The 23,818-nt window shown below is 41.5% G+C and overlaps 2 protein-coding genes across 11 annotated transcripts in view; one reads left to right on the top strand and one right to left on the bottom strand.

Moving 5' to 3' along the window:
• smg1 (SMG1 nonsense mediated mRNA decay associated PI3K related kinase) overlaps window positions 1-23,818 on the bottom strand; it is a 57,786-nt gene that overhangs the window by 19,868 nt on the left and 14,100 nt on the right. For all 7 annotated transcript variants that reach the window (XM_027288697.1, XM_019270681.2, XM_019270678.2 and 4 more), the window contains exons 8-29: window positions 16,037-16,109; window positions 15,047-15,144; window positions 14,590-14,763; window positions 12,739-12,960; window positions 11,673-11,774; window positions 10,148-10,438; window positions 9,201-9,331; window positions 7,478-7,639; window positions 7,186-7,304; window positions 6,995-7,082; window positions 6,732-6,833; window positions 6,407-6,547; window positions 4,561-4,787; window positions 4,015-4,214; window positions 3,711-3,872; window positions 3,374-3,528; window positions 3,145-3,278; window positions 2,270-2,581; window positions 1,849-1,990; window positions 1,432-1,582; window positions 1,140-1,260; window positions 746-991 (exon numbers count right to left, since the gene is read on the bottom strand). In XM_027288697.1, the coding sequence (XP_027144498.1) occupies window positions 746-991; window positions 1,140-1,260; window positions 1,432-1,582; window positions 1,849-1,990; window positions 2,270-2,581; window positions 3,145-3,278; window positions 3,374-3,528; window positions 3,711-3,872; window positions 4,015-4,214; window positions 4,561-4,787; window positions 6,407-6,547; window positions 6,732-6,833; window positions 6,995-7,082; window positions 7,186-7,304; window positions 7,478-7,639; window positions 9,201-9,331; window positions 10,148-10,438; window positions 11,673-11,774; window positions 12,739-12,960; window positions 14,590-14,763; window positions 15,047-15,144; window positions 16,037-16,109 (3,553 nt within the window). The remainder of the gene's footprint in view (window positions 1-745; window positions 992-1,139; window positions 1,261-1,431; window positions 1,583-1,848; window positions 1,991-2,269; window positions 2,582-3,144; window positions 3,279-3,373; window positions 3,529-3,710; window positions 3,873-4,014; window positions 4,215-4,560; window positions 4,788-6,406; window positions 6,548-6,731; window positions 6,834-6,994; window positions 7,083-7,185; window positions 7,305-7,477; window positions 7,640-9,200; window positions 9,332-10,147; window positions 10,439-11,672; window positions 11,775-12,738; window positions 12,961-14,589; window positions 14,764-15,046; window positions 15,145-16,036; window positions 16,110-23,818) is intronic.
• Window positions 18,372-21,472, top strand: LOC109141198 (homeodomain-interacting protein kinase 1). 4 transcript variants are annotated; one of them, XM_027288701.1, is made up of 7 exons: window positions 18,375-19,187; window positions 19,612-19,803; window positions 19,923-20,024; window positions 20,204-20,326; window positions 20,407-20,530; window positions 20,608-20,704; window positions 20,817-21,472. In XM_027288701.1, exons 1-5 carry the CDS (start codon window positions 18,978-18,980, stop codon window positions 20,455-20,457), a joined length of 678 nt encoding a protein of 225 aa, XP_027144502.1. In that variant the 5' UTR covers window positions 18,375-18,977; the 3' UTR covers window positions 20,458-20,530; window positions 20,608-20,704; window positions 20,817-21,472. The 4 variants fall into 4 exon arrangements, with proteins under 4 accessions (XP_027144503.1, XP_027144502.1, XP_027144501.1 ...); XM_027288700.1 differs by having other exon boundaries at window positions 20,619-21,472; XM_027288699.1 differs by having other exon boundaries at window positions 20,608-21,472.

Genomic DNA, 23,818 nt, shown 5'->3' with positions numbered 1-23,818 from the left:
TCTGACAGAATTGTGAGGAAGCAATACTATTCAGCAGCTAGCCAAACTGAGGTGGCAATACCCCGTCCCACTTTGCTAAACTAACATTAGCTTTACCTGGCTAATGCGTCAAATAACTCACCTGGAGGTCACAACACTAGCTAAGCCAGGTTAGCAATAGCACACACATGTACAGAGTAGCTTCAAAATGAATAAACTCTGCTTGGCACCATAGCTGCAGCTAACGTGGTGCACCCTCTCTGACATAGTACTATATTCAAATAACCATATACTATTAATATGGCTGACTTTACTAACTAAAGTTACAAACTAAGAACGTGCACACTTGAAACTTGACTCTGACACTGACACGCTTGGTTCCAGGCTATCCTGGCTGGAAGATTACAAAATGAGCATCTGATGAGGTCACCCTGTAGACATTCCATTTACACTTGTTACTTAGAAAACTGCAGTTATGCAAGTAACTACAGAAGATAAGAGAGAAACAGACACCTGGCAGCAAACGTGTCAGCCGGGATCAGTCTTTATGTCCGTTTGCTGACATTTGAAAATTTCAACAAGTGTTGTGCATCATTACGTTTGGTGTGTGCTAAAGCATGCAGGTTCATTCCCTGTAAGCTGAGACATATTCACCATGAAATTGTTAGTTATCTTTCACAACATTGTGGTAAGTACGTCTGTTCCTGTGGTTGTGTTAAAGCTGCTCTGGTGTTGGAAGTTACCAGCTTTTTCTCCTGTTCCTCACCTGCAGTTCTCAGGACTTTGGCTTTTTCTATCTTCAGCTCTGGTCCCCATTTTTCCCCAAGAGTGCCCTCGAGGGTGAGACACTTGAATGCCTGGCTCAGCTCGTCCTGCTGCTCCTCCTCCTGCGTCTCATCACTGCATTGACTGAGCAGGCGGGACGCCAGGGCAATGTTGCCTTTTTTCCGGGCAAATTTGACAGCAGTCAGACAAAGTTCCATTAGATGGCCATCGATGGAGGAAGAGTAACCTGGACACGAAAAGTAGAGGTGTTTATTTTAATCATGCATCGTTACAAATATGTCATCTTTTAAAAAAAAAAAAAGCAAGTAGTCACAAGGGTGCAAAACTCTCAGGTATTGTAGGCTCAGGTATTGTAACTTGTCAATGATAATTACCTTTGACTTTGTGCAGGAGCTGTCTCTGGAACATGGTGTATCTGAGGGCCTGAAGGAAAGGCTGGACATCCTGTTGCTTACAAGAAGTCAGAGCCTCACTGCACAGAGGAATCATACAGTCCTGCAGAGAACACAATACATAAAACATAAGCCTTCATCAGTCAACAGTGTTAGTGTCCTGAGTATTCTCAGGTGTCCAAACCAACATTTTTAGAAATCAATAAATTAAGCCATAGAAACATTCCATTGATATTATTACATACAGTTCAATAGAAAGTGGGAGTGTACATACTTCTTGTCCAGTGAGTGTGTTCTCCAGGGTGGCAGTGCAGTGGAGCTGCAGGATGGGCAGGGTTGGCAGGGCATCAGACTGAGTGAGAGTGGACAGGCGAAGAGGACCCAAGCAGATCCGTCCAGTCTGTTTTAGGCATCGCACCAATGTACTGTAACATCACATGACTTAATAAGACAACTGTGAATATATGTAATACATATGATTACATGTAGTGTGTTTCCAGGCGAGACAGATTTTGAAATTGTGAGCCATTACCACCACATTTCCATGACATTGCATCAAAAACAAAAACCATAGCTCAGTCTGTTTAATAATAACCCAACCCATAGGGAAACCTGAGACCTATATGACCTGATACTGGTTTCCATTTTCAGTACACCTCTACAACCATGACAGGGTCACAATAACACTGACTCTGGATTGGCTGTGGTCCTCTGTTCCTGCTGTTGATTGGCTTTCGTCATGGCACTAACAGCACTGCGTAGTAGCTGCACCTCGATGGCTCTCTGCAGCTCAGTTGGGTCTGGACTCATGGAAGGCAGAAGCCTCTTCAGATCTGCCATGCACACGGACACAATTATTGAGGTTGAATAGTTTGAAGAAAACTGAACTTCACTTGCTCGTGCACAACTTGATCATGTATACATGATCAAACTTATCTAGAACCCAGTTCTGTAGCTGCTGATGGTCAGAATTTCACCACATTAAAAATTAGAATAGAATTTCTTTTAAACACAATGACATTTGAGTGTTTTTATTGAAATAAAAGACTTATAAAACATAAGAAAAAAATATTTTTTTAAAGATGTTCTACTCTGTCCGATGACACACTCACCCAGCTTGTCCTTACTGCTGGAGAGCAAGCTATAGTCCTCTCCGGGCAGCAGCTCCAGCTGAGTTCCACACTCTGTCAGATCTCCCTCCTCGAAGCAGCTCAGAGCCTGGATGTAGTTGAAATCTGTCCTAAGGTTTATGCTGACTGGATTGGTGGAATTCTGTTTGAGGCCATGGACGGTGGCCTGCCACTCCTTAACAGATGCCCAATCACAGAGTGCCACATAACACTGACACGCTTTGTTGGCCAGGAAGTTGATGACCTCAGGAGAGCACTCACTAGACTTCAGCAGCACAGTCTTCCTGCTGTCACCTGTTCAGAGGAACAAACAAAAACTTTGTAAAGCAGATCAGCACTGGAGATCATAGTACTGCTGTTCAGTCTTCACAGTAATACACCAAAGCATACTGTAAAAGATCTCCCACATCTACCTGATAATAGATACCAGGAACTGAAGTTTTCAGTGACAGTGGTCTTCAATACAGTGTTAGATGGCTTGATTAGATGACTCCACCGACTTTGTCAATCAACAACATGTTACTTTAATCAGGTTCTTTTGAAGGACTTCACTTTCTGTCGTGGATGTAGAACTAGCATCTCTGCATTATTCGTGAATATAATTTCTTTTAATCCATCTTCAAACTAACTGATAGGATGCAGGTATTAGATGAGAGCTCCATGATAGATACCATCATGTTTCTGCCACATTTTAGATTAATATTAGTTACAAATCGTACATCTCTCATCCTCAAAAGTTCATCTTTGTATCAAAATCTAAAGTCAGACCTATAATTTAGACATAACTGAAGTACAAATATAGGATATTTTAATGTATGGCAGCTAGAATTTATTAAATGTAAATATTTGCTGGTTACCGTTGCTGGTGTGTTTGGGGCTGCTTGAGTTGCTGGAGAATTTGAGCAGACAGCATTCAAAGCTTTTGACGCTGCAGTCCATCCCTGTAACTGCAGACAGTTGATCTTGATACTCCAGAGCTGCCTTTTCAAACCTAGAGGACAACCAAATACATGAACCACAGACACTCAGAGGCGGATGATTAGTTAATGAGTTGTAAGGATAACTGATTAAGGCAGTATTACTTACCGTCCCTCAGCCTGCAGAGCCACTGACGACAGCCAGCCCAGACTCCTGCCAGTGGTAAAGTGGCTCCAGGCTGCCAGGCCATGGATTGCCTCAGGACAATGCAGCTCACACAGAGCCTCCACAAGCAAAGTCAGAGGAACCTCCAGCTCTGGACCCTGACAAGCAAACCAAACCATGCTATCATCTAACTACATTAGTACTATATTCAAATAACCACATACTAAAGTTACACTAAGAACGTGCACACTTGAAACTTGATTCAGATTCTGACATAAAAGCTACAGAGGAGTGTAGGTTACTCACCTGAAAGCTTCACTAACCGTGGATTTGCACTCACCTGGGTGTTGCTGTTCTTAATCTCTGTCAGCAGGTCAAAGCCATGGCGAATAGTTACTGCTGGTTGGCCAGAGAGAAGACCGACCCTCATCAGTGCTAGACGGATCCTGGTCAGCCAGTCCTGGCATGTCTGACGGTTGGTGTAGAAAAATGTCCTGATGCCCTGAGATAAAGAGACGGATCATTATTATTAAAAGGTATGTGGTTGTCATTTTAACGGCTGCTATTTAAACTGTGGTTTGGTTGTCCTTGGTTTCAGCACATAATTTAACCAGCAGTAGAAGCAGAAGCTTTTCTTTGCACACCTTTGGGGGGGCAGTGAGAGCATTGGCACAGCCTTCGTAGGCATTGTACATGAGCTTCTCCAGGTTCTCTAGATACTGAAGCAGCAGAGCAAGGCGGAGCTGATTGGAGTGGTGACCATCCCCATCACCTCCAACCCCAGCCCATGCTCCAACATCCTGGTCTGGGTTCAGACAGTGTGCAGCCAGGCTGCGGATCATACCTGAAACATGGATACAGTAGAAAAATAATGAGTTTAGAATGAGCTTGGGTACTTGTGGCCTAGAGCTTAAGGTACCAGCTATGAATTGGAACATCTCTGTTCATGTACAAACTTGGACATTTGTGGAATGTTATTCCCTATCTTTCTCTCTCTAATGGTTTCCTAACATCTCTCTATTATCTGTGAACATTTAAATAACATTTCAGTTTAGTAATTGCCTACTACACATAGAAAATACGTACCTGACACGTGTGCCACTATACAAAAAGCAGTCAAGGTGCAAAAAAGGCTTGAAAACAAAAACGTCATCACCACTGTGAACCAAACCTGGATCTACTCTGTTTACCTTCAATGGTCTGGAAGGTGTCCTGAGCTCTGCCCAGCGGCGTTCTGAGTTTGGACAGTACAGTGAACTGTGCAGCCTCCCACACTGCCCACTGCCACAACACTGCCTCGGTTTTCAACAGCGCCCGTGGCAAAACACCTGGCCTGCTGCCATCTGCACCTCCTCGGCCATCTCGCTTCTCCAGCCGCTGGCAGCTGTAGTACAGGCGCTCCAGCCACGGATCCTTACTGTGAATACAGAATTATGAGGCTTAGAAAGTCATAGTCAATTTACACCTGTTATTATTCATGCGTTTTCATAGAATCTCTGTTCTGCACTTTCATGTGGTCAAACACCATCTATCCAACTTAGGGCTGTGCAATTAATCAAATTTTGATCACAATTTCGATTTTGTTGTCAAACGATCTCAAAAATCATATAATCGAGTTTAAACGATTTATTTTCCACTTTTCATTACACAAGTTCTGAGAGACGCGCATGCGCAATACATTCCTTTTCACGCGGCCCAGCTGACTAACAGGACAGCCCATACTCCCTCACGCAGCTTAAGAGTGAGGAGGTGTGTCGTTTGGTGTTCAAAAACAGTGAGTGAGATTGAAAGCGAATGAGAAGAATCCGACGAGAAGCAGCAGCACATAATGTGCAAGATTTGCTACAAGGTAATAGCTGCTCCTCTTGGTAACACTACAAATTTATTCAACCATCTCAAACAAAAGCACAAAGTCACTCACGACGAATTAATAAAGAAACAAAAAGACAAAGCCAGTGCCACAACCAGCAAGACGTCAACGCAAACTCAGTCATCGATCACAGACACGTTGTTTAATGCGACTCCTTATCCGACAAGTTCGGAGAGGCACAAGACATTAGGCTACGTTTACACATAGCTGGGTATGTGAGAAACGAATATTTCCATCCCTCCGTTTTCCAAAATAATATCGTGCACATAGCATCGTTTTCAAAAAAGTTTTCGTTTACATCAACCCGCATCGCAACCACGCCATCGAGCGCCATTATAACTACGCCAAGCCTATGGGCGGCTTGCTTCCATGATCATCATCATAGCGAAAGGTAAACATTGGTCGCACTTTTGGCGCATCTGCTGCCTAAAACTCGATTCGTTTTCAGAGGCGAATTCACCGTTTGCGTGTAAAAGATCGGTACAAATGAAGGGAAATGTCTCTCTGTACATGTAAACGGGGCCTAACAGCTGCCATTGGATATTTCTTAGCTAAAGATATGCAACCCATTAATACAGTCGAGGGTGAGGGTTTCAAGAAGATGCTTATTGCTTACTGATGCTTATTATATTTATTTTGTTCTATAAATAGAGAATTTGCAGAGCAGCTGGATCCATAGTTCATTTTGAATACATTTATGTTTTTCTATGCCTTATTTAATGTTCCATAAAGTATATTTATTTTATTGATTTAATGCTTTATACATTGCAAAACAGCTGTAAAGTGCATATTTGTAGCCAAAATTTATTTTCAATTTGAATATTTTTCATAAAGAATCAAGAACAAAGTGTTTTTTGAGAGAGAGAGAGAAATGCTGAATAAATGCATTGTGAAACTCAAAATTAATCGTTTGAATAATCGTGATTTCAATATTGACCAAAATAATCGTGATATTGATTTTTTCCATAATCGAGCAGCCCTAATCCAACTACAATCCATCACCAGGGCTGGAGCTTCTCAAAGCTTCATTCATACTGTTAGCATTCAAACTCTGAATGCTGTAAAGGTAAGAAACTCTAAAAATGTAGCATTCAGAAACAATCAGAATCTAGCACCCTCTAGCAGGGCCATTTTTCATGTGGAAAGACAGAGTGTCTGACAGGTACCCTCCACGGTGCAGGACTCCATATAAGATGAAGCTGATGAGGTCGCTGAAGTCCTGGGGATGGAAGGTGCTACTTGGTGCTCGGTTCATGTGGTGGCGGATGGCCAAGGAAATCTCCCTCATCTCTGGGTGGCTGTGGTTACTGTGGACAAACAAATCACACACATTTATTTATTTATTTATATAAATTGGGATAATAATTGACTTTCTACCTCCGTCAATCTGAATATTAATTCAGTCAATTGAATTAAAGGTTCAGTCCTAGAATTCTAGTTTTGTCTCTTGATTTGTCTCCATGTTACGAAATCAAGTACAACAAGTCTTACCTTAAAGCCACATCAAGGGGGATTGTCCTGAGCAGCTTGCCATAGGCCTGCCTCACCCTCACTGCTGAGTGGACCAGCTGAACTCTGCACACATCCACACATCTACACACAGACAGACACACACACATTTGAACTTAAAAGGAGAGCCTGCAGCAGTCATAATTTTCCCAATATCTGCAGCAAAGTACAGTACAACAGGAAAACATGACTCCTATACAGATCACATTTTAAATAGTGATGATGGTCTAGACTCTGATGTTCACCTTTGCAGCAGCTCAGTGGACAGAGATGAAGAGAGGACCTGTAGGCTGTGGCAGGTCTGAAGGCAGATACCTTGATCTTCATTAAGACCTTTCCAGAGGAAAAACATTCAACAGCAACATTACTGATCTGGAAATCTGTGACAATCCATGCACAAAACACAAGTTGGACATGCTGAACATGTTGGGCTCACCATTAGCCAATAGCCCCCTACAGAACTTGTTGAAGGAGGGCAGGGAGAAGAGGGGGCTATAGGTGTCTGACTTCTTCATCAGCACAGAGATTTCCTGAGCCCAGGTCAGCAGCAGCCTCCTGACACACCAACACAAAATCTCATTAGCATTTGTATAACATTTGTGGCCTGGTTAATTATTTTAATTCCTCTAAAAAGATATTTTGTCATACATTCATTTGTCATTTTTGTAAATCTAACATCATCCAACCTTACCTAGACTTCATGGACTAGAAAATAACTTGTATATTACCTGGCCTCAGGGTAGAGGTGCTCCTTCACCAACAGACCTCCCAGAAGGCTTAGCAGCGTGCTGAAGTGTTTCTTTGTTGCTGTGGTCACAGTGCTGATGACAGCACCATCAAACAAGGAGGGAGAGGATGACGACAGGCTGGATGAGATGAAATGATCATGTCTGGATAAACAAACAAAAGAGACACAAAGCTAGTTAAGAAGAGTGAGAGGCGCACTGAATTAACACACTTTGATTGTGATTCATTAAACCCTGAAAAACTGACATGTATGGCTGCCTGGCTGGGACGAATTATGAAAATACTGCTGGATTTCCCCAAAGAACTGCTGCAGGTAAAAAACAAAAAAACAAACAAAAAAAAAAACCTTGGCCATGATTTTAAAGTGTCATATTTTAGATAAACAAAGTGCTGCTCTGCAAACTCTCTCGCAGTACAACTGCTACGCACACTCAAAAGCTTCTTTCAAGGCAGCAGCGAGATTTAAAGTCTTTATCTCCAAAGAATGAAATGATATACAGTAATGATGTAGTTCAAATTAAAATTAAACTAAAATTTTAATTTTTTTATTTCTCAATGATTATTAACTGTGTATCATTAGTCATAAGTAATCTAGGAAGTCAAGTTCATTCATTTCAGGGAGAGTAACATGCAGAGATTACATCAATTTACGTGTCACAGCAATCCTTATCCTATGACAAATATGAATAAAAACTAAATATTATTACACAGCAGTGATGGAAAATATCTCACTATTTACCATTCTAATGTGCTTTAGATTAAATATGAATTAAAAAAGTTTGATCACCAGAGTAACTCCATAAAGTCTGTCCAGATCCCCTTTTCAACGTGGCACAGCACAGGTGTGGTGTTCATAGTTTATTAAAAAAATTGGAATAATAATGTATTTCAATGATCGCAGGACGCAATGAGTACATCAGAGGGACAGCACATGTTAGAGGTTTTGGAGATAAAGTCAGAGAGGCCAGACTGAGATGGTTCGGACATGTCCAGAGGAGAGAGTGAATATATTGGTAGAAGGATGCTGAGTTTTGAACTGCCAGACAGGAGCCCTAGAGGAAGACCAAAGAGGAGGTTTATGGATGCAGTGAAAGAGGACATGAAGGTAGTTGGTGTGAGAGGAGAGGATGCAGAAGACAGGGTTAGATGGAGGCAACTGATTCGCTGTGGCGACCCCTGAAGGGAAAAGCCGGAAGGAGAAGGAATGATCGCAGGACGCAGTACAAGACACATATCCATCTCTCCAACTCTTTTCTTGCCAAATATTGCACAAACTTGCAACTCATTCCATAAATGTTTTGTCATGTCTGAATAAAGCCACATGAAACATAAAAGATATCTCTGAACGACACCAAATCATCATCACTTTAACAGACAGAAATGTCTTCTTTAAATTTAGGACACAGTTTTTATTAGATTAGATATTATGTGTTCTTCTGATTACACACAATCAGAAAAAAAATATTTGGTTGACAAAGAGAATTTGGTGTGTGTGGTTATATTTTTTGTAACATGGAGAAAATCCAGGAGAAAAATGCTGACAGGTTTTGAGGACTTTCTACAGCCATAATTTAGACTGAGGGACAGTTTGAATTGATAAAGGGCAGACATAGATTAAGGCCACTTTGTCCACTAGGTGTGGAAAATTCTGAATGCTATAGTGGACAGCAGTGCTGTTGCTCACAGTGCAGGGGTGTGTATTACCTTGTGCAGTGGGAGTACAGGGTGTAGAGCACAGCATACTGGATGGCAGGGTAGTAGACTGCTAACTCAGAGTGAACCAGCATCAGGTTGTGACTGAGCAGAGCAAAGACGGTAGGAGACAACGCCCACATCTGAACACAGAAAAAACAGAGTGTGAAACAGTTTCAGTCAACGACAAAGGTGTACAAGTACAAATACCTTGTTACCTTACTTAAGTAGAAGTTTTGGGTATCTATACTTCTTCATCTTCTATACTTCTACTGGAGTTATTTTTTTACTTCTACTCCTTACATTTTCACACAATTATCTGTACTTTCTACATTTCTACAACAGCCTCGTTACTCAATTTCCGTCATTCAGACTTGACAGAGGTTAGTAGTGTTATTTAGTCCTGGTGCTGTTTGTCTGATAAGAGGCTCACAGGAAATTATTATAACAAAATTATTATTATTATTATTATTATTATTATTATTATTATTATTATTATTAATAATAATAATAATAATAATGATGATGATAATAATAACAACAATAATGTTGATGATAATTATGAGAAGAAGATGTAGATGGATGGTCTGTAGATGGTTGATTATTTATAACTTGAGACAATCTTGGCAAAAGATTAAAAGTGTGAACAGAACAGCTCTTTAAAGCATCCTGCTGTAGAACTGTGTCGTTTTTTAAACTTGATGTCTGCATTAGACAACATGGTTATCAGAGCAGTGGGGCTGGAAATCTTATCTTATTTTTTTAGCACGTGTCAGGAAACATTACCTGTAACATCTTTCACAAATTGAAAATGGGGAATATGACTTGGCTGCAGCTTGAAAAATGTTCAGTCCAGACCTAGGTGAGTTTGAATGTTCATTGCTCCCACTAATTCATTCAGTTTTTATTCAGTGTGCTATTTGGTGATCAGCAGTATAGAAAAGCACAGTGGCACTCACCCCAATGAGAGAGTTCTTGGTGTTGCCAATGGTGGTGAGGGTGCTGAGGTTGAAGATAAGGATGAACTGGGCTTTTTCCTGGGGAAGGGTGAGGGAGGCAAAAGCAGGGTGCTGTATGCTGGGGCAGGGGCCGCCAGGTGCTGAGGCCTTATCACTGGGTTCAAGAGGTTCCATCAGGCTGGACAAAGCACATGCCATCTCACCCAACACCATTTTATAAGCTGCCTCCAGTGTTGGGATATTTTTCAAGCTCAGCAGGGCCTGGTACACACCATGAACAGCTGAGATAACCTGTGGACACAGTTTGTTTTTTCACATTTAACCCAACCTAAAGTATTAAGTAACAGTTTAATCCTTCTGTTAGACTTTAAAGTGCACGTTTGGTCTAGGACATCTCAATGCTTCAGTATAAAGCACAATAATATTCTTAGTATGAGCACTTTCTGCTGCCACAATCATGTAATGTATCAACAGTGACAATGCTTCTGTGCATTTCCCTCAATATGGAGGAAGAAGTTGAATGGCGTGCACACAGCACTGACCTCAAACCCAAACAACATTTTGTGATAAACCATAACAACTAGTTCCAGGCCTTATCAGCCAACCTTAGTGGCTGACCTCAGCATTGTTTTTGTGGCTAAATCAGAGCAAGTTCCTGCAGCCACGTCACAAACTCAGGTGAAAAGTATGGAAGAATTATCCTATCTTTATTTAAGAGCGTAGATTTTCAGTTTGAGAGCATGACTAGCTGTCTCCTTATTGGCTGGTAAAACACCATTTTACACGCAGAGATTTATTCATCATTCAGTCTGAGCAGACACTTCAACCTGAGAGGACGTGCTTGTTCTGAGTGAGAGCACATTAGATTTGAGCACACAGACTTTAGATCTGAGTGCGCAGACTTTAGATCTGAGAGCGTAGACTTTAGATCTGAGCGTGCAGACTTCAGATCTGAGAGCGTAGACTTCAGATCTGAGCGTGCAGACTTCAGATCTGAGAGCGTAGACTTTAGATCTGAGCATGCAGACTTCAGATCTGAGAGCGTAGACTATAGATCTGAGCGTGCAGACTTCAGATCTGAGAGTGTAGACTTTAGATCTGAGCGCGCAGGACATATTTGAGTGTGAGCAAAATGTTTGTGTCCAAGAAAAAGAAATGTGAGCACAAGCATGTGATTTTTGAGTTCAAGCACACATTTTGAAAGAAAGCAGCAGAAATCTGAGTGCGAGCACAAAATGTGAGCATGAGGAGAGTAAATCTGAGCATGAGAAGGAGAAATCATGCTCTTGAATAAAGATAAGATCATTCTTCCATAAAAAGTCTTTCCAGAAGAGCAGAGGTTGTTACAACAGTCATGTAGCAGCCAACAGAGTAACAACTACTGTTGTAATAACTGCTAACCATTTATCCACACTTGACCATTGAAATGAGAGCACACACTTCTCATTCCATGGTTGTGGGATTTATGATGAAAGGGTAAGAGAGTATAATAAGGTTTGAAATGAATAAAGAAACACCTACAAACCTCTTTCTCTCGATGAAAGCGCAGCTTCAGCAGCTGGGAGTCCGGTGCCAATAATTTCTCAACAAAGGACACTGGAAGCTTTGTGTTGATCTGGTCCACTATCTGAAATCAAATGTAGAGTCAAAACATGTTGAGAAAGAAAAAAAGAGCAATAAAGCTGGAATTGTACATCCGTGTCCTGCTGATCCAATTAAATAAATACGGCCTTGTTTACACCTGCATTAAAATGCGTCTCAGGTGATCTGATCACAATTATATAACTAGTAGGTCCAACCAAGCAATTTGATCGGTCATCTAGACATTCACAATGTGCTCAAATCAGCATGACAGCACAGCTGACTCATCACTAAAAATATTACTCCATCTCCACACTGTCACATCCTGAAAATATATTATATGTAAAGAAATATAGTCCACTGGAAGTCAACTTTAATAAAGAAATACATCTGAATTCAAATTCCAGCTTTCTTTAATGAATATTCTGGGTTTATGGAGTTGTTAGACATTTGTGTGTAGCACCCACAGAATAAACAGTTTCATGACTGCAGAGAAATTTTGTTTTTGGGTTATTGGAAATGTAGGTCATTACTAAGGCTCAAGCTACTTGCTGGAGTAGTGAACTGGGTTCCATTACATATGAATCTACTTGCTGTGACGGACTGTTTTCTGTGTATCTCCATTGAAACTGATTAGAATGAAAACAAAATAATGTTTATTTTAAGAAATTGCCCCAAACCTTCCATCGTCTTCGTAAATAAAAACTATGTACGTGCTTATTTGCATATTGAGTGCTAAAGTGAGATGATGGTCACTGAAGATGCATGCGGTGACATAGTGTGAACTGATATTCTGAGAGCTGTCCACATCGAATCACCAGGACACGTTAATGCAGGTATGAGTCCTTCTAAGCAAAGACAGGGCAAACAACTAGATGCTCCATTACACTTTGTATATCACGCTTAAGAGTGAGTAACTGGAAGAAGATTTGGTTGGCTGTGCCACCATCAGTTGATGAAGATGAACACTGTGGTTTAGAGCAAAGTGCGGGAAAAAAAAGTTACTGTACCAGAGTGAGAAGGCTGAGCACTGCCAGATTGTAGTCGGAGCCACAGGCCCGGCAGCAGTCCAGCTGGTCCAGACCATAGGCTAGGACAGCCTCCATCAGCTGACCACAGGGCTCCACACTGGCCAGCAACACACCCACACACTCATTTCCTGCTGTGAGAACTGCCTCGGAAAACTGAACCTGCTTTGCCGTGGTCACACAGGCCAGAACCCGGTTCAGAACCTGAGAAAAAGACAAAAAAGGGTGTCCTAGTTGAGTACATTCCATACTACAATGGTCAAAGTGGCAGCAGGGAAACTCTCTTGTAATCATTGTTTTCTCATGTAATCATTTGTTTACAGCAAAGAAGACACGTAGGCGTTTTTTTTTAGATATCTATCTATCTATCCATCTATCCATCCATCCATCCATCCATCCATCCTCTACCAGTCAAAAGTTTGGACACACCTTCTCATTTAATGGTTTTTCTTTATTTTCATGACTATTTACATTGCAGATTCTCACTGAGGACATCAAAGCTATGAATTAACACATGGAATTATGTAGTGGACAAAAAAGTGTGAAATTACTCAAAACATGTCTTATATTTTAGATTATTCATAATAGCCACCCTTTGCTTTGATTACTGCTTGGCATTCTTGCAATGAGCTTCATTATGTAGTCATCTAAAATGGTCTTCACTTCAGAGGTATGCCTTGTCAGGGTTAATTTGTGGAATATCTTGCCTTCTTAATGGGGTTGGGAAACCTGCTAAGAAACCACTGCTAAGGAAATGCAACAAGCAGAAGAGATTTGTTTGGGCTAAGAAGCACAAGGAATGGACATTAGACCAATGGAAAAGTGCTTTGCTCTGAGGAGTCCAAATTTGAGATCTTTGGTTCCACCCACTGTGTCCTTGTGCAACGCAGAAAAGGTGAACGGATGCTCTCTACATGCATGGTTCCCGCCGTGAAGCATGGAAGAGGAGGCGTGATAGTGTGGGGGGTGCTTTGCTGGTGACACTGTTGGGGATTTATTCAAAACTGAAGGCACACTGAACCAGCATGGCTACCACAGCATCCCGTAGCGACATGCCATCCCGTCCAGTTTGCATTTAGTTGGACCATCATTTATTTTTCAACAGGACAATGATCCCAAACACACCTCCAGGCTGTGTACGGGCTATTTGACCAAGAAGGAGAGTGATGAAGTGCTGCAACAGATGACCTGGCCTCCACAGTGACCTGACCTAAACCCAATCGAGATGGTTTCGGATGATATGGACCGCAGAGTGAAGGCAAAAGGACCAACAAGTGCTCAACATCTCTGGGAACTATTTCAAGACTGTTGGAAAACCATTTCAGGTGACTACATCATGAAGCTCATCGTGAGAATGCCAAGAGTGTGCCAAGCAGTAATCAAAGCAAAGGGTGGCTATTTTGAAGAATCTAGTTGAAGTAATTTCACACTTTTATGTTCACTACATTATTCCATATGTGTTCATTCATAGCTGTGATGTCTTCAGTGAGAATCTACAATGTAAATAGTCATGAAAACAAAGAAAAAACATTAAATGAGAAGGTGTGTCCAAACTTTTGACTGGTAGTGTGTGTGTCTCTCTCTCTAGAGATATCTATCTATCCATCCATCCATCCATCCATCCATCCATCCATCCATCCATCCATCTACAGAGAGAGAGATAGAGAGAGAGACAGACTTCCATGTCTGACATGTCCTCCCACCACATCTCTTCAACGACCTCTTCTCATACTGCTATCCTTAATGAGTTGACTAGATCTGCTATTCATTGTATCTTTTAGAATATTAACACTACTCAGCCAACAGTCAGGTTCTCCTCAGTGTTTCTCTTACATCGGTGACGTAGACCTCTGTAATGGGTGGTCCTCTGAAGGGGTTGAACCTCTCTCCAATGCTGCGGACCACTGTACTAAAAACCCTCAGCAGAGCTGCCAGCTTGGGCAGTGACACTGAGGGAGGGGGGATGTCTTCATCCAGCACTTCACCTGACACCACATGGTTCAGATCCTAAACAGAACAAAGACTCAGTAACATCTTAGACAAAAACAATCATCAGTTCTATGTTGCAGAATATACTGAAGAGGACAAACACATGGTACTTCAAGAAATCTAGTTCAAATAATTAAGTCTTTCCTCTGCCACAAATGAAAACTGTAGATTTGCTTCAATTCAAATAGTATGAAAAATACTGCGTTTTTTTTTTTTAACAATTGTACAATTTGTTGTCATGGTTTGTAACAGGAGAAGCTGGAGAAACACTCCGTGTGGCCTTCATAGTATAAAACTTCACCTCTGCATACGCCTCCATGTCCTCCAAGAACTGTCCCAGCAGGGTGGTAGAGAAGGTCAGGTCTGCCACCCAGAACTGCTCCAGACTTTGTAACCAGCCTAAATGCAGACAGCATGGATTAAAGAAAAATAAATAAATAACCCATTTGTAATTTGTCAAACATCATAGAAAATTCTATAACAACCCTAACCCAGCACCTGGACTACCCTGGAACCTGCACCAGGATCCTGTTTGTGGATTTCAGCTCTTCCTTCAACACCATCATCCCAGCTCTGCTACAGGACAAGCTCTCCTAGCTAAGCGTGCCTGACTCCACCTGCAGGTATATCACAGACTTCCTGTCTGAGAGGAAGCAGCACATGAAGCTGGGGAAACATGTTTCCAGCTCCCTGTCCATCAGCACCAGATGTCCCCCAGGATTGCGTTCTTTCTCCTCTGCTCTTCTCTGTACACAAACAGCTGCACCTCCAGTCATCAGTCCATCAAGCTCTGAAGCTGGCGGATGACACCAGTCTCATCTGACTCATCTCTTACAGTGCAGAGTCTGCCTACAGGTGGGAGACTGACCATCTGGTGACATGGTGCAGCCAGAACAACTTAGAGCTCAATGCTCTAAAGACAGTGGAGATGGACCGTCAAAAGCAGACTGCAGTGTGTTATTCAGTCTTCTGAGAGGCGACTGGCTGCAATCTGCCGTAGCTCCAGCCACAAAGATTGTGGCTGATCCGTCCCACCCCTGAGGTCCATCAGGACCAAGACCCCAGTTTTTTTTTTTCCATCTGCTAGCCTTATCAACAAGGCCCAAAGCCCCCTCTGACACTCTCTCACCCTTCACCCCAGCCTCTACATGTCGCATTGACATTGCACCTATAAGTCATTTCACAGCCTGTGTACAGAGCTGTATTGATTAATTCGAACCAGCAGAAAAGTTTGAAATCTGAACGACAAATAAAAGTTTGAAAATAAGTACCAATAAGAAATCCAACTGACCTGAAACTTGCTGAGTGACTGACTGCTTCTGTGTGTGGTCGATGTGCCAGCCCACCAAGATGTCCACTGTGTCCTGTGGAAAAAGAGCAAGCATCAAGAATGTTATGGAATTTTCTATTCTTTAGCTACACAGGGTCACATAGGCATTGAGGTCATAGACAGTGACAGGACTAAATCATATCAATACCATTAACATGAACAGACAACAGTGTCTCCAGACTACAATGTGCTGACAGTAACACTAACATGGGTAAATACATTCCCTTTGACCATTTCTGGACATCTAGTATTTATGGTGTTATCTGTTTGAGTTTAAAGTCTGACCACCAGCATGAGCTGGGCAAAATAGAGACAGAGTCATACCAGTGTTAATTTCGTCAGATGAGACGAAATATGTTCGTCAACGAGCCTTTTTTCCTTGATGAAGACAAGATGATGACAAGACGACACAATGTGCCAATGTGCGTTTTTGTTGACGAATAAAAACGAGACGAAAATGTCATGCAAGAACAAAAACGTCCTCTTTGTTTTCGTCTACTATACAAGAAAAAAAGCAATATCCAGTCCTGCTGTCATGTGTTTGTGCCAGCACTTCTTTTACTGTAGGCAACGTCACGGCCACATGTTTGAGATCCTCTTGCTGCTCTCACACCTGTGGCTTGAAAACAAACAGCATACAAGAGAAACACGGCGTACGGACAGCGCAATCTAAAGCATGAAACGGGCCTTGAAGTCAGGCCCGACCCGGCTCGGGCCCGATAGAATTTGACCCGAGTCCAGCCCGTTTTGATTGACAGCTTTGTAGAGCCCGAACCCGTTTGCAGCCCGACGTTATTAAAATGTGCGCATATGGCATTACAGTCAAGAATGAGTCTAGCCTCTCCATTTGCACTAATAGTGATGGACTCATCTTAATTTGAACATTTTAGTAGATGCAACTGGCATAAAATCAATTTATTTATATTGAAATTTAACAATTGCATGTAGAAGATGACAGAACATGTCATAACAGGGTGTACCTGCTATTAGTAGATTAAAAAATGAGATCAAGTGCATATTAAGTGTGTATTGAAACAACAGACAAGACACTTAGCAAAGTTGCATTGAAGATGAATTAATTCAATTCAATCAAGACATTTAATCAATGTGTTAGCTGTGGAACACAAGTGAACTGGAATTATTAAACAAAAAAAATGAAGACTAAAATGTTTTGACAAAAACTGGACTAAAATACCCTTTGTTCACGTTTGACTAAAACTAGACTAAAATTTTGAGAATTTAAGTCAACTAAAGTAAATGATTTGTGAAAGACTAAAAGTGACTAAGACTAAGAATGAACTTTGAAACAAGACTAAGAATAAATTGAAAAATGAGTGACAAAATTAACACTGAGTCATATGCATATCTGATTGTATGTGAGTGTGACTGATTCTCCTTGATGAAGCTTCAATAAATATTACAGAGTATAAGACTTTAGAGGCTCCTGAACACTTTCTTCCCTCTGACCCAGTGCCACTGATTTCAGCAATTTCTCCACAACAAAGAAGACGTGGAGTTGGCATTTAAATGAATTAAAGCAAAAAAAGCTTCAGCCAAGTCATCTTCCCCATTTGCAATTTGTGAAACATTGTACAGGTTACATTACTTGACACATGCTAAAGAAATAACACAATGCACCACTCCACACATAACCATGTTCTCTAATGCAGCTATCAACTTTAAATATTTGAACAGTGTTTTACAGGAGGATGATCTGAACAGCTGTTCTATTCACATCTTTATTTCATTTCTCTTTTCAATTTAATTTTTAATCTATAGAAATCAATTGAGACATTTTCTTTGCAAAGCCTGTCCCACATCTTCCTCTTTCAAATAATGGACAGGACATGGGTAGCGTAGCTTAACTTGAAGCATAAAGACTGGGAATAAGTGGAAATAGTTAGCTCAAACTCTGACAAAAGATCTAAATTATGTAAATCAATACCCAAGATTTGGAATGATGAACATATTGGATTTGATTTGTTCAAGTGGAACACAAACAAATATTTGAAAAAAAAACAACAATTCTGGGCATGATTCAATCCTGACATGACAACAGCATCAATATCACTAAGTGTTGTGCTAGACTGTGGTCATTCCACCCTGGGAGAAAGACACCTTTGAAATGAGAGTTGTTTGGAGACGGTTACACTTTCTGAATTGGAAAACTTCCAAGTTTAAAGGCCCTTCTCAACCCTTGAAATACTAAACCTGTGAACATCTGACCTTGAAAAATGTCCCTGTGGCCCAGGTGCCAAACATCAGATGCCTCTGGAGCATCAGGTAGGAAGACTCAACACCAAAAACTGAACATAGTGCTGAATGCTTTGCCTAAAGCTACTCCTTAAATTTAATACAACACAGAGCAACTCTCACATGCTGTACAAGGAGGTTTATAATACATCATTATAACTTGAGGCCAGTGTTGGTTAGGGTAATCGTTTGTTCTCCAGAGCCAGTAGGCTGGTTTGTGTACAGGAAGTGGGAGAGGAAGACTTTCAAACACTGTAAAACATTTTTGGATTAAATATTAAGCTATTCGGTAACAGAAAAATACAGACCTTTTTTAGAGTTTTATAGTAACAAACTGGCAACATGGGTTTGTCTTATCCAACCTGTGACATTTATTATACTGTATGTCATCCCAAACCTTTATCCAAGTCACCTGGTACTAACCTTTCTAATAATGGCCTCATGGGAACACAACACTCAGACCATTACTGTAACTTTAGGGTTCAACATTTTGGAAAATAAGCATTTTAAATTCATTAACTGAAAAGGTGAGAATATCAGCAGTGTTTGATACATCCATTAACACATGGTCTGCTGGTGTGTGTTTGTTCATGTGTGGACTGAATGACCCTCACAGACAGAACAACTGAACTTTACATATTTCCTCTCCATGTTCACCGTCTTTCCTCACAGCCAGTCACTCTACCAGCAACTGAGGTTGAGGCAGGTGAAGTTCTATTCAGCAGCACTTCCAGCTACTCTGTTCTGGAGTTTATTGGTGAAGGCTGCTTTGGTAGAGTTGCCAAGTGCCAAAGGCTGGAGACAGAAGAGAGTTGCTGTAAAGATCCTCAAAGACTTTTATGATGTCAAGGACAAAGAGGTATAACTTTGGACTCTTTTTGATTTTATTATTCTATTATGACATACAATTACATTCCCTACAGCAGGTAAAGCGGGTCATCCACTAATCAGATGATCGGCGGTTCGATCCCCGACTCCTCCAGTCTGCATGTCGAAGTGTCCTTGGGCAAGATACTGAACCCCAAATTGCTCCTGAAGGCTGTGCCATCAGTATGTGAATATGTGTCAATGGTTAGCTCCTCAAACTGATGAGCAATTGGCACCTTGCATGGCAGCCAATGCCATCAGTGTATGAATGGGTGAATGAGATATGTACTGTAAAAGCGCTTTGAGTGGTTGGAAGACTAGAAAGGCGCTATATAAATACAGTCCATTTACATTTTCTCTAACCTCCATCACAGTAAGTACTTTGAACTGTTTCATGTCTCCTGTCTTCTCTCCAGGTGTCCATGTTAGAACACATCAGTGTCCTGAATCAAGACCAGACCAACATAGTGAAGTTCTTTGAGCGGTTTGATCATATGGGACAGACCTGTCTAGAATTTGAGATGCTGGATGGGAGTCTCTATGATCTGCTCCAAGAACAAAGTGGGAAACCACTGTCTGTGAAAGAGGTGCGACCAATTGCACAGCAGGTATGCATCATTAAAAAAATAGAACCAACTATTGTTCTCATACTTATAAATGAACCCCTACCCTAACCATTACACAACATTTAATCCCAAACTTGTCCCTTCTTGTTTTGCCCTTGCAGATGTTAGTCGTTTTGGATGCCCTCAAGGGTCTTGGTGTCCTGCATACTGACATTAAACCTGACAACATTATGTTAGTCAACCAGCAGGACCAGCCCTTCAGGGTAAAACTAATCGACTTCGGTGAAGCCATTTCAATTGCTGATGTCCAGCCAGCAGGATACAGATATCTTCATCTGTTAATCTAGCAGAGTTTGAGTAATTTTTCTAAATATCCACATTGTTCACCTTCTCCTTAAAGCTTGCCAACAGATTTCTCATCTTCTTGTCTTCCCTGTTCAAGGCTCCAGAGGTTGCTCTCGGTCTGCCCTTTGTTGAGTCTATTGATGTGTGGGGAGTTGGCTGCGTCCTGGCCTACCTCTACCTCGCTGATTACCTCTACCCCTTAGTCTGTGAATATCAGATGGTAGGTCAGCTACCTTACAAGTGTTCACAGGCAATGCCAACTTTATGCAGACTGTCAACTGATGTGATTTATTCTTGCAGGTGAAGCGCATAGTTGAGGTTCTGGGTCAACTGGAGAACCACCTGCTCTGAGCTGGGAAATATGCCGAGCACTTGTTCAGCCAGAAGGAAGGAAGCTGCTAATGGTCCAACATGGAGGCTGATGGTAGAATAGCCATATTCCTTATTTGAGTTGTTTAAATCATTTTATTTGAATTCTTTTAAAGTCGTTTTCATACATAGTGTTCCTTCAGACACCAGACGAATACGCAAATGCCCATGATTTGATACAGAGAAAAGTGATCCTGACCTGCCCAGCTCTCTGGATGACCTGGTTAATGTAGGTACTCTCTGCTGTGTTGTATAAGTTAAGACTGAATGAGATGCTGTCATTCATCAGTGTCAGAGAAGTAGGGGCTGACCAACTGAACTTAATCTGTTTCCACATGCAGGTCTATACGAAAGAGAATGCTGAGGAGTTTAAGGGCAGGACAGTGTTTATAGACCTCCTGAAACTGCTGCTGCATCCTGTTGGGGATCAGAGAATCTCTCCCCATCACGCTCTGCAGCACAGTTTCATCACCGTGTCCCACCTGACTGAGCACCCTGACAGCAGTGACTGTGTCTGGTAGTAAATATCTCATGAGGACTTGGATGTACAGATGGCTTCACTGATTGACTTTTGTACTTGATCCAGTCTGGCCACCTCCTGAGCTCTGATGAGTTCCTGCCCAATGGAGGAGTCAGCAGACCAGATGAACACCTCTGCAGCCACCACAGGGTCAACTTGTCAAGGAGATCCATCTGCCTGGTCTGAGGGAGAACTTCTTAAGGTCTCCTGTGACACCGAGCCATCAGACTGGTCTACTGATGAAGGACTTGCTATTGTCACCTGGGACAGAGAGTTCTGATTGGTCTTCTGATGGAGCTCGACCTGAAGATGCAGCAGCTTTGAGGTCTTCTGATGAAGGACGTTCCCTCTCCAATGATGAAGACCTTAGTCTCTGTTGTTTTAGCTTCTTCAGAAAAGCATGAAGACAGAACTTCATCTAAAGACCAGACTGCACTGCTACAGCCTCAGTCTCCTCTGGTTGAAACTTGCTCGACAGTAGCTTTAGTTGCTGCTGCCGCTCCACTGTGTAGGATTGAATACCATGTACATTTATGATTGTACATTTTTTGATGAACTGTGACATTTTTTGAATAGAGTTGATTGTCATGAATATAAGCGCACACACACACACACACACACACAAAAAAGCTTTTGACTGAAATGTTTTTTCAAGCTATAGCCAAGTCATATTCCCCATTTGTAATTTGTAAAGTATGTTACAGGTTATGTTATGTCACACCTGCTAAAAAAAAAAATAAATAAATAATGCATCAGATTTCAGCCCCACTCCACACATAACCATGTTCTCTGATGCAGCTAACACGTTTACCGTTTTTTTCGGGCTATAAGGCACATTTTAAATCATTAAATTTTCTTCAAAATCAACAGAGCGCCTTATAACCAGTGCGCCTTATGTATTAATTCTGGTTGTGTTTACTAACCTCGAACCGATTTTATGTGGTACACATTACGGCTAATGTCAGGAGCATGGCAGAGTAATACGTACAGCCTACAGATAGACCTACTGTGCTTCAACATACCGGTAATACTGTGGTGTACATGTATAAGGACCCCAAATGCCACCTGTTAAGAGACATGCTTATGAAGCGAATTTCAAACTCAAGGCTATCAGTGACCCATTAGAACATGGAATAGAGCAGCTGCGAGAGAATTCAACATTAATGAATCAATGGTACGGAAGTGGAGGAAGCAAGAAGATGACCTGCGTCAAGTAAAGAAGACCAAAAAGAGTTTCTGAGGGAACAAAGCGAGATGGCCACAGTTAAAGGACAAAATTGAACAGTGGGTTATTGAACAGAGAACAGCAGGTAGAAGCGGCTCTACAGTCTTGTGACATGAAGATCAACAACTTTCAAGGAAGTCCTTCTTGGTGCTTTCGTTTTATGAAAAGGTGTAATCTCTCCATCCACACGAGAACCACCATGTCGCAGCAACTGCCAAAGGATTACGAAGAAAAGCTGGCCATTTTCCGCACCTACTGCAAAAACAAGATCACTGAAATGAAGATCCGACCATAACACATCACCAACATGGACGAGGTCCCTTTCACCTTTGACATCCCCGTGAACCGCACTATCGAGAAAACGGGGGCCAGTACGGTGTCTATACGCACCACAGGGAATGAGAAGTCATCCTTCACTGTAATTCTCGCTTGCCAGTCTAATGGCCAGAAACTACCACCCATGGTCAAGAGGAAGACTGAGTGGCTGAGAAGTTTACGTCAAGAGACCGGATGGCTTTTTCCACAAATCTCTGTCCCTTCCCTTGATCTACGACTCCATGCTTGCCCATCTCACCGATACTGTCAAAACCCGCTAGACATTGGTGTCAACAGGTCATTCAAAGTTAAAATGCGAGCTGCATGGGAGCGTTGGATGACAGAAGGCGAACACACATTCACAAAGACAGGGAGTTACGCCACTATCTGCCAATGGATCGTAGATGCCTGGGCTAAGGTATCAGTCTCAAGTGTCGTCCGAGCTTTTACGAAGGCTGGAATCATCACTGAACAGCACCGGTGACAGCAACAAGACTGACTCGGATAATGACGAAAGGGATCCAGGCATGCCTGATGCCGAAATCACCCACCTGTTTAACTCAGACACTGAAGATGAAGAATTTGAAGGATTTGTGGAAGTGGAATAAGCTGAAAAAAAAATGAATGCATTGTTTTGTATTTTTGTGTTACAACTGAACGGTTTTGTATTTTTGTGTTCGCCTACAACTGAACAACGTTGAGTTATTGTGAATTACACGTTTTGTTTCGCTTATTGCGCCTTATAATCCGGTGCACCTTATAGCAGGAAAAATACGGTAAATAAATACTTGACCAACCATGTTTTACAGGTACTGATGTTTTGAACAGCTGTTCTATTGACACCATTTGTCTTTAATGTAATTTTTAAAATCTATGAAATCAAAGTGACACTTTTTTGGCAAGCTTGTCTCAAGTTTTACTCTTTCAAATAATTAACCATCTACAGAACTTTTCAGTACATTATTTTTCCACTTATCATCATCATCATCATCATTAATTATTATTTATAATGTTTCAAGTGAGCCTCTAATCATATCAAACAGCACCAGGACTAATAACATTAAGTCAAACATTTGCAGCCTTGTGACAAGTTTCAGTGTGATGATGAGCTCTCACCTTTCTGCCATCACTACATACTGTTAATAATCAAAAGGGAAGCTCTGAGGCTTCAGATTTGTTCTATATGTTATAATACAAGATTTCAGCATTGAGGTACAATCAGGCTACATTCATAGTTTTGTACAATCATACTAAAAACTTATTGAGAATGATTCAAGGGCATC

The sequence above is a fragment of the Larimichthys crocea genome, chromosome XV (assembly GCF_000972845.2).
Source record: "Larimichthys crocea isolate SSNF chromosome XV, L_crocea_2.0, whole genome shotgun sequence".
In the NCBI taxonomy this organism is placed as follows: domain Eukaryota; kingdom Metazoa; phylum Chordata; class Actinopteri; family Sciaenidae; genus Larimichthys; species Larimichthys crocea.
This window is presented reverse-complemented; position numbering and strand designations above follow the sequence as displayed.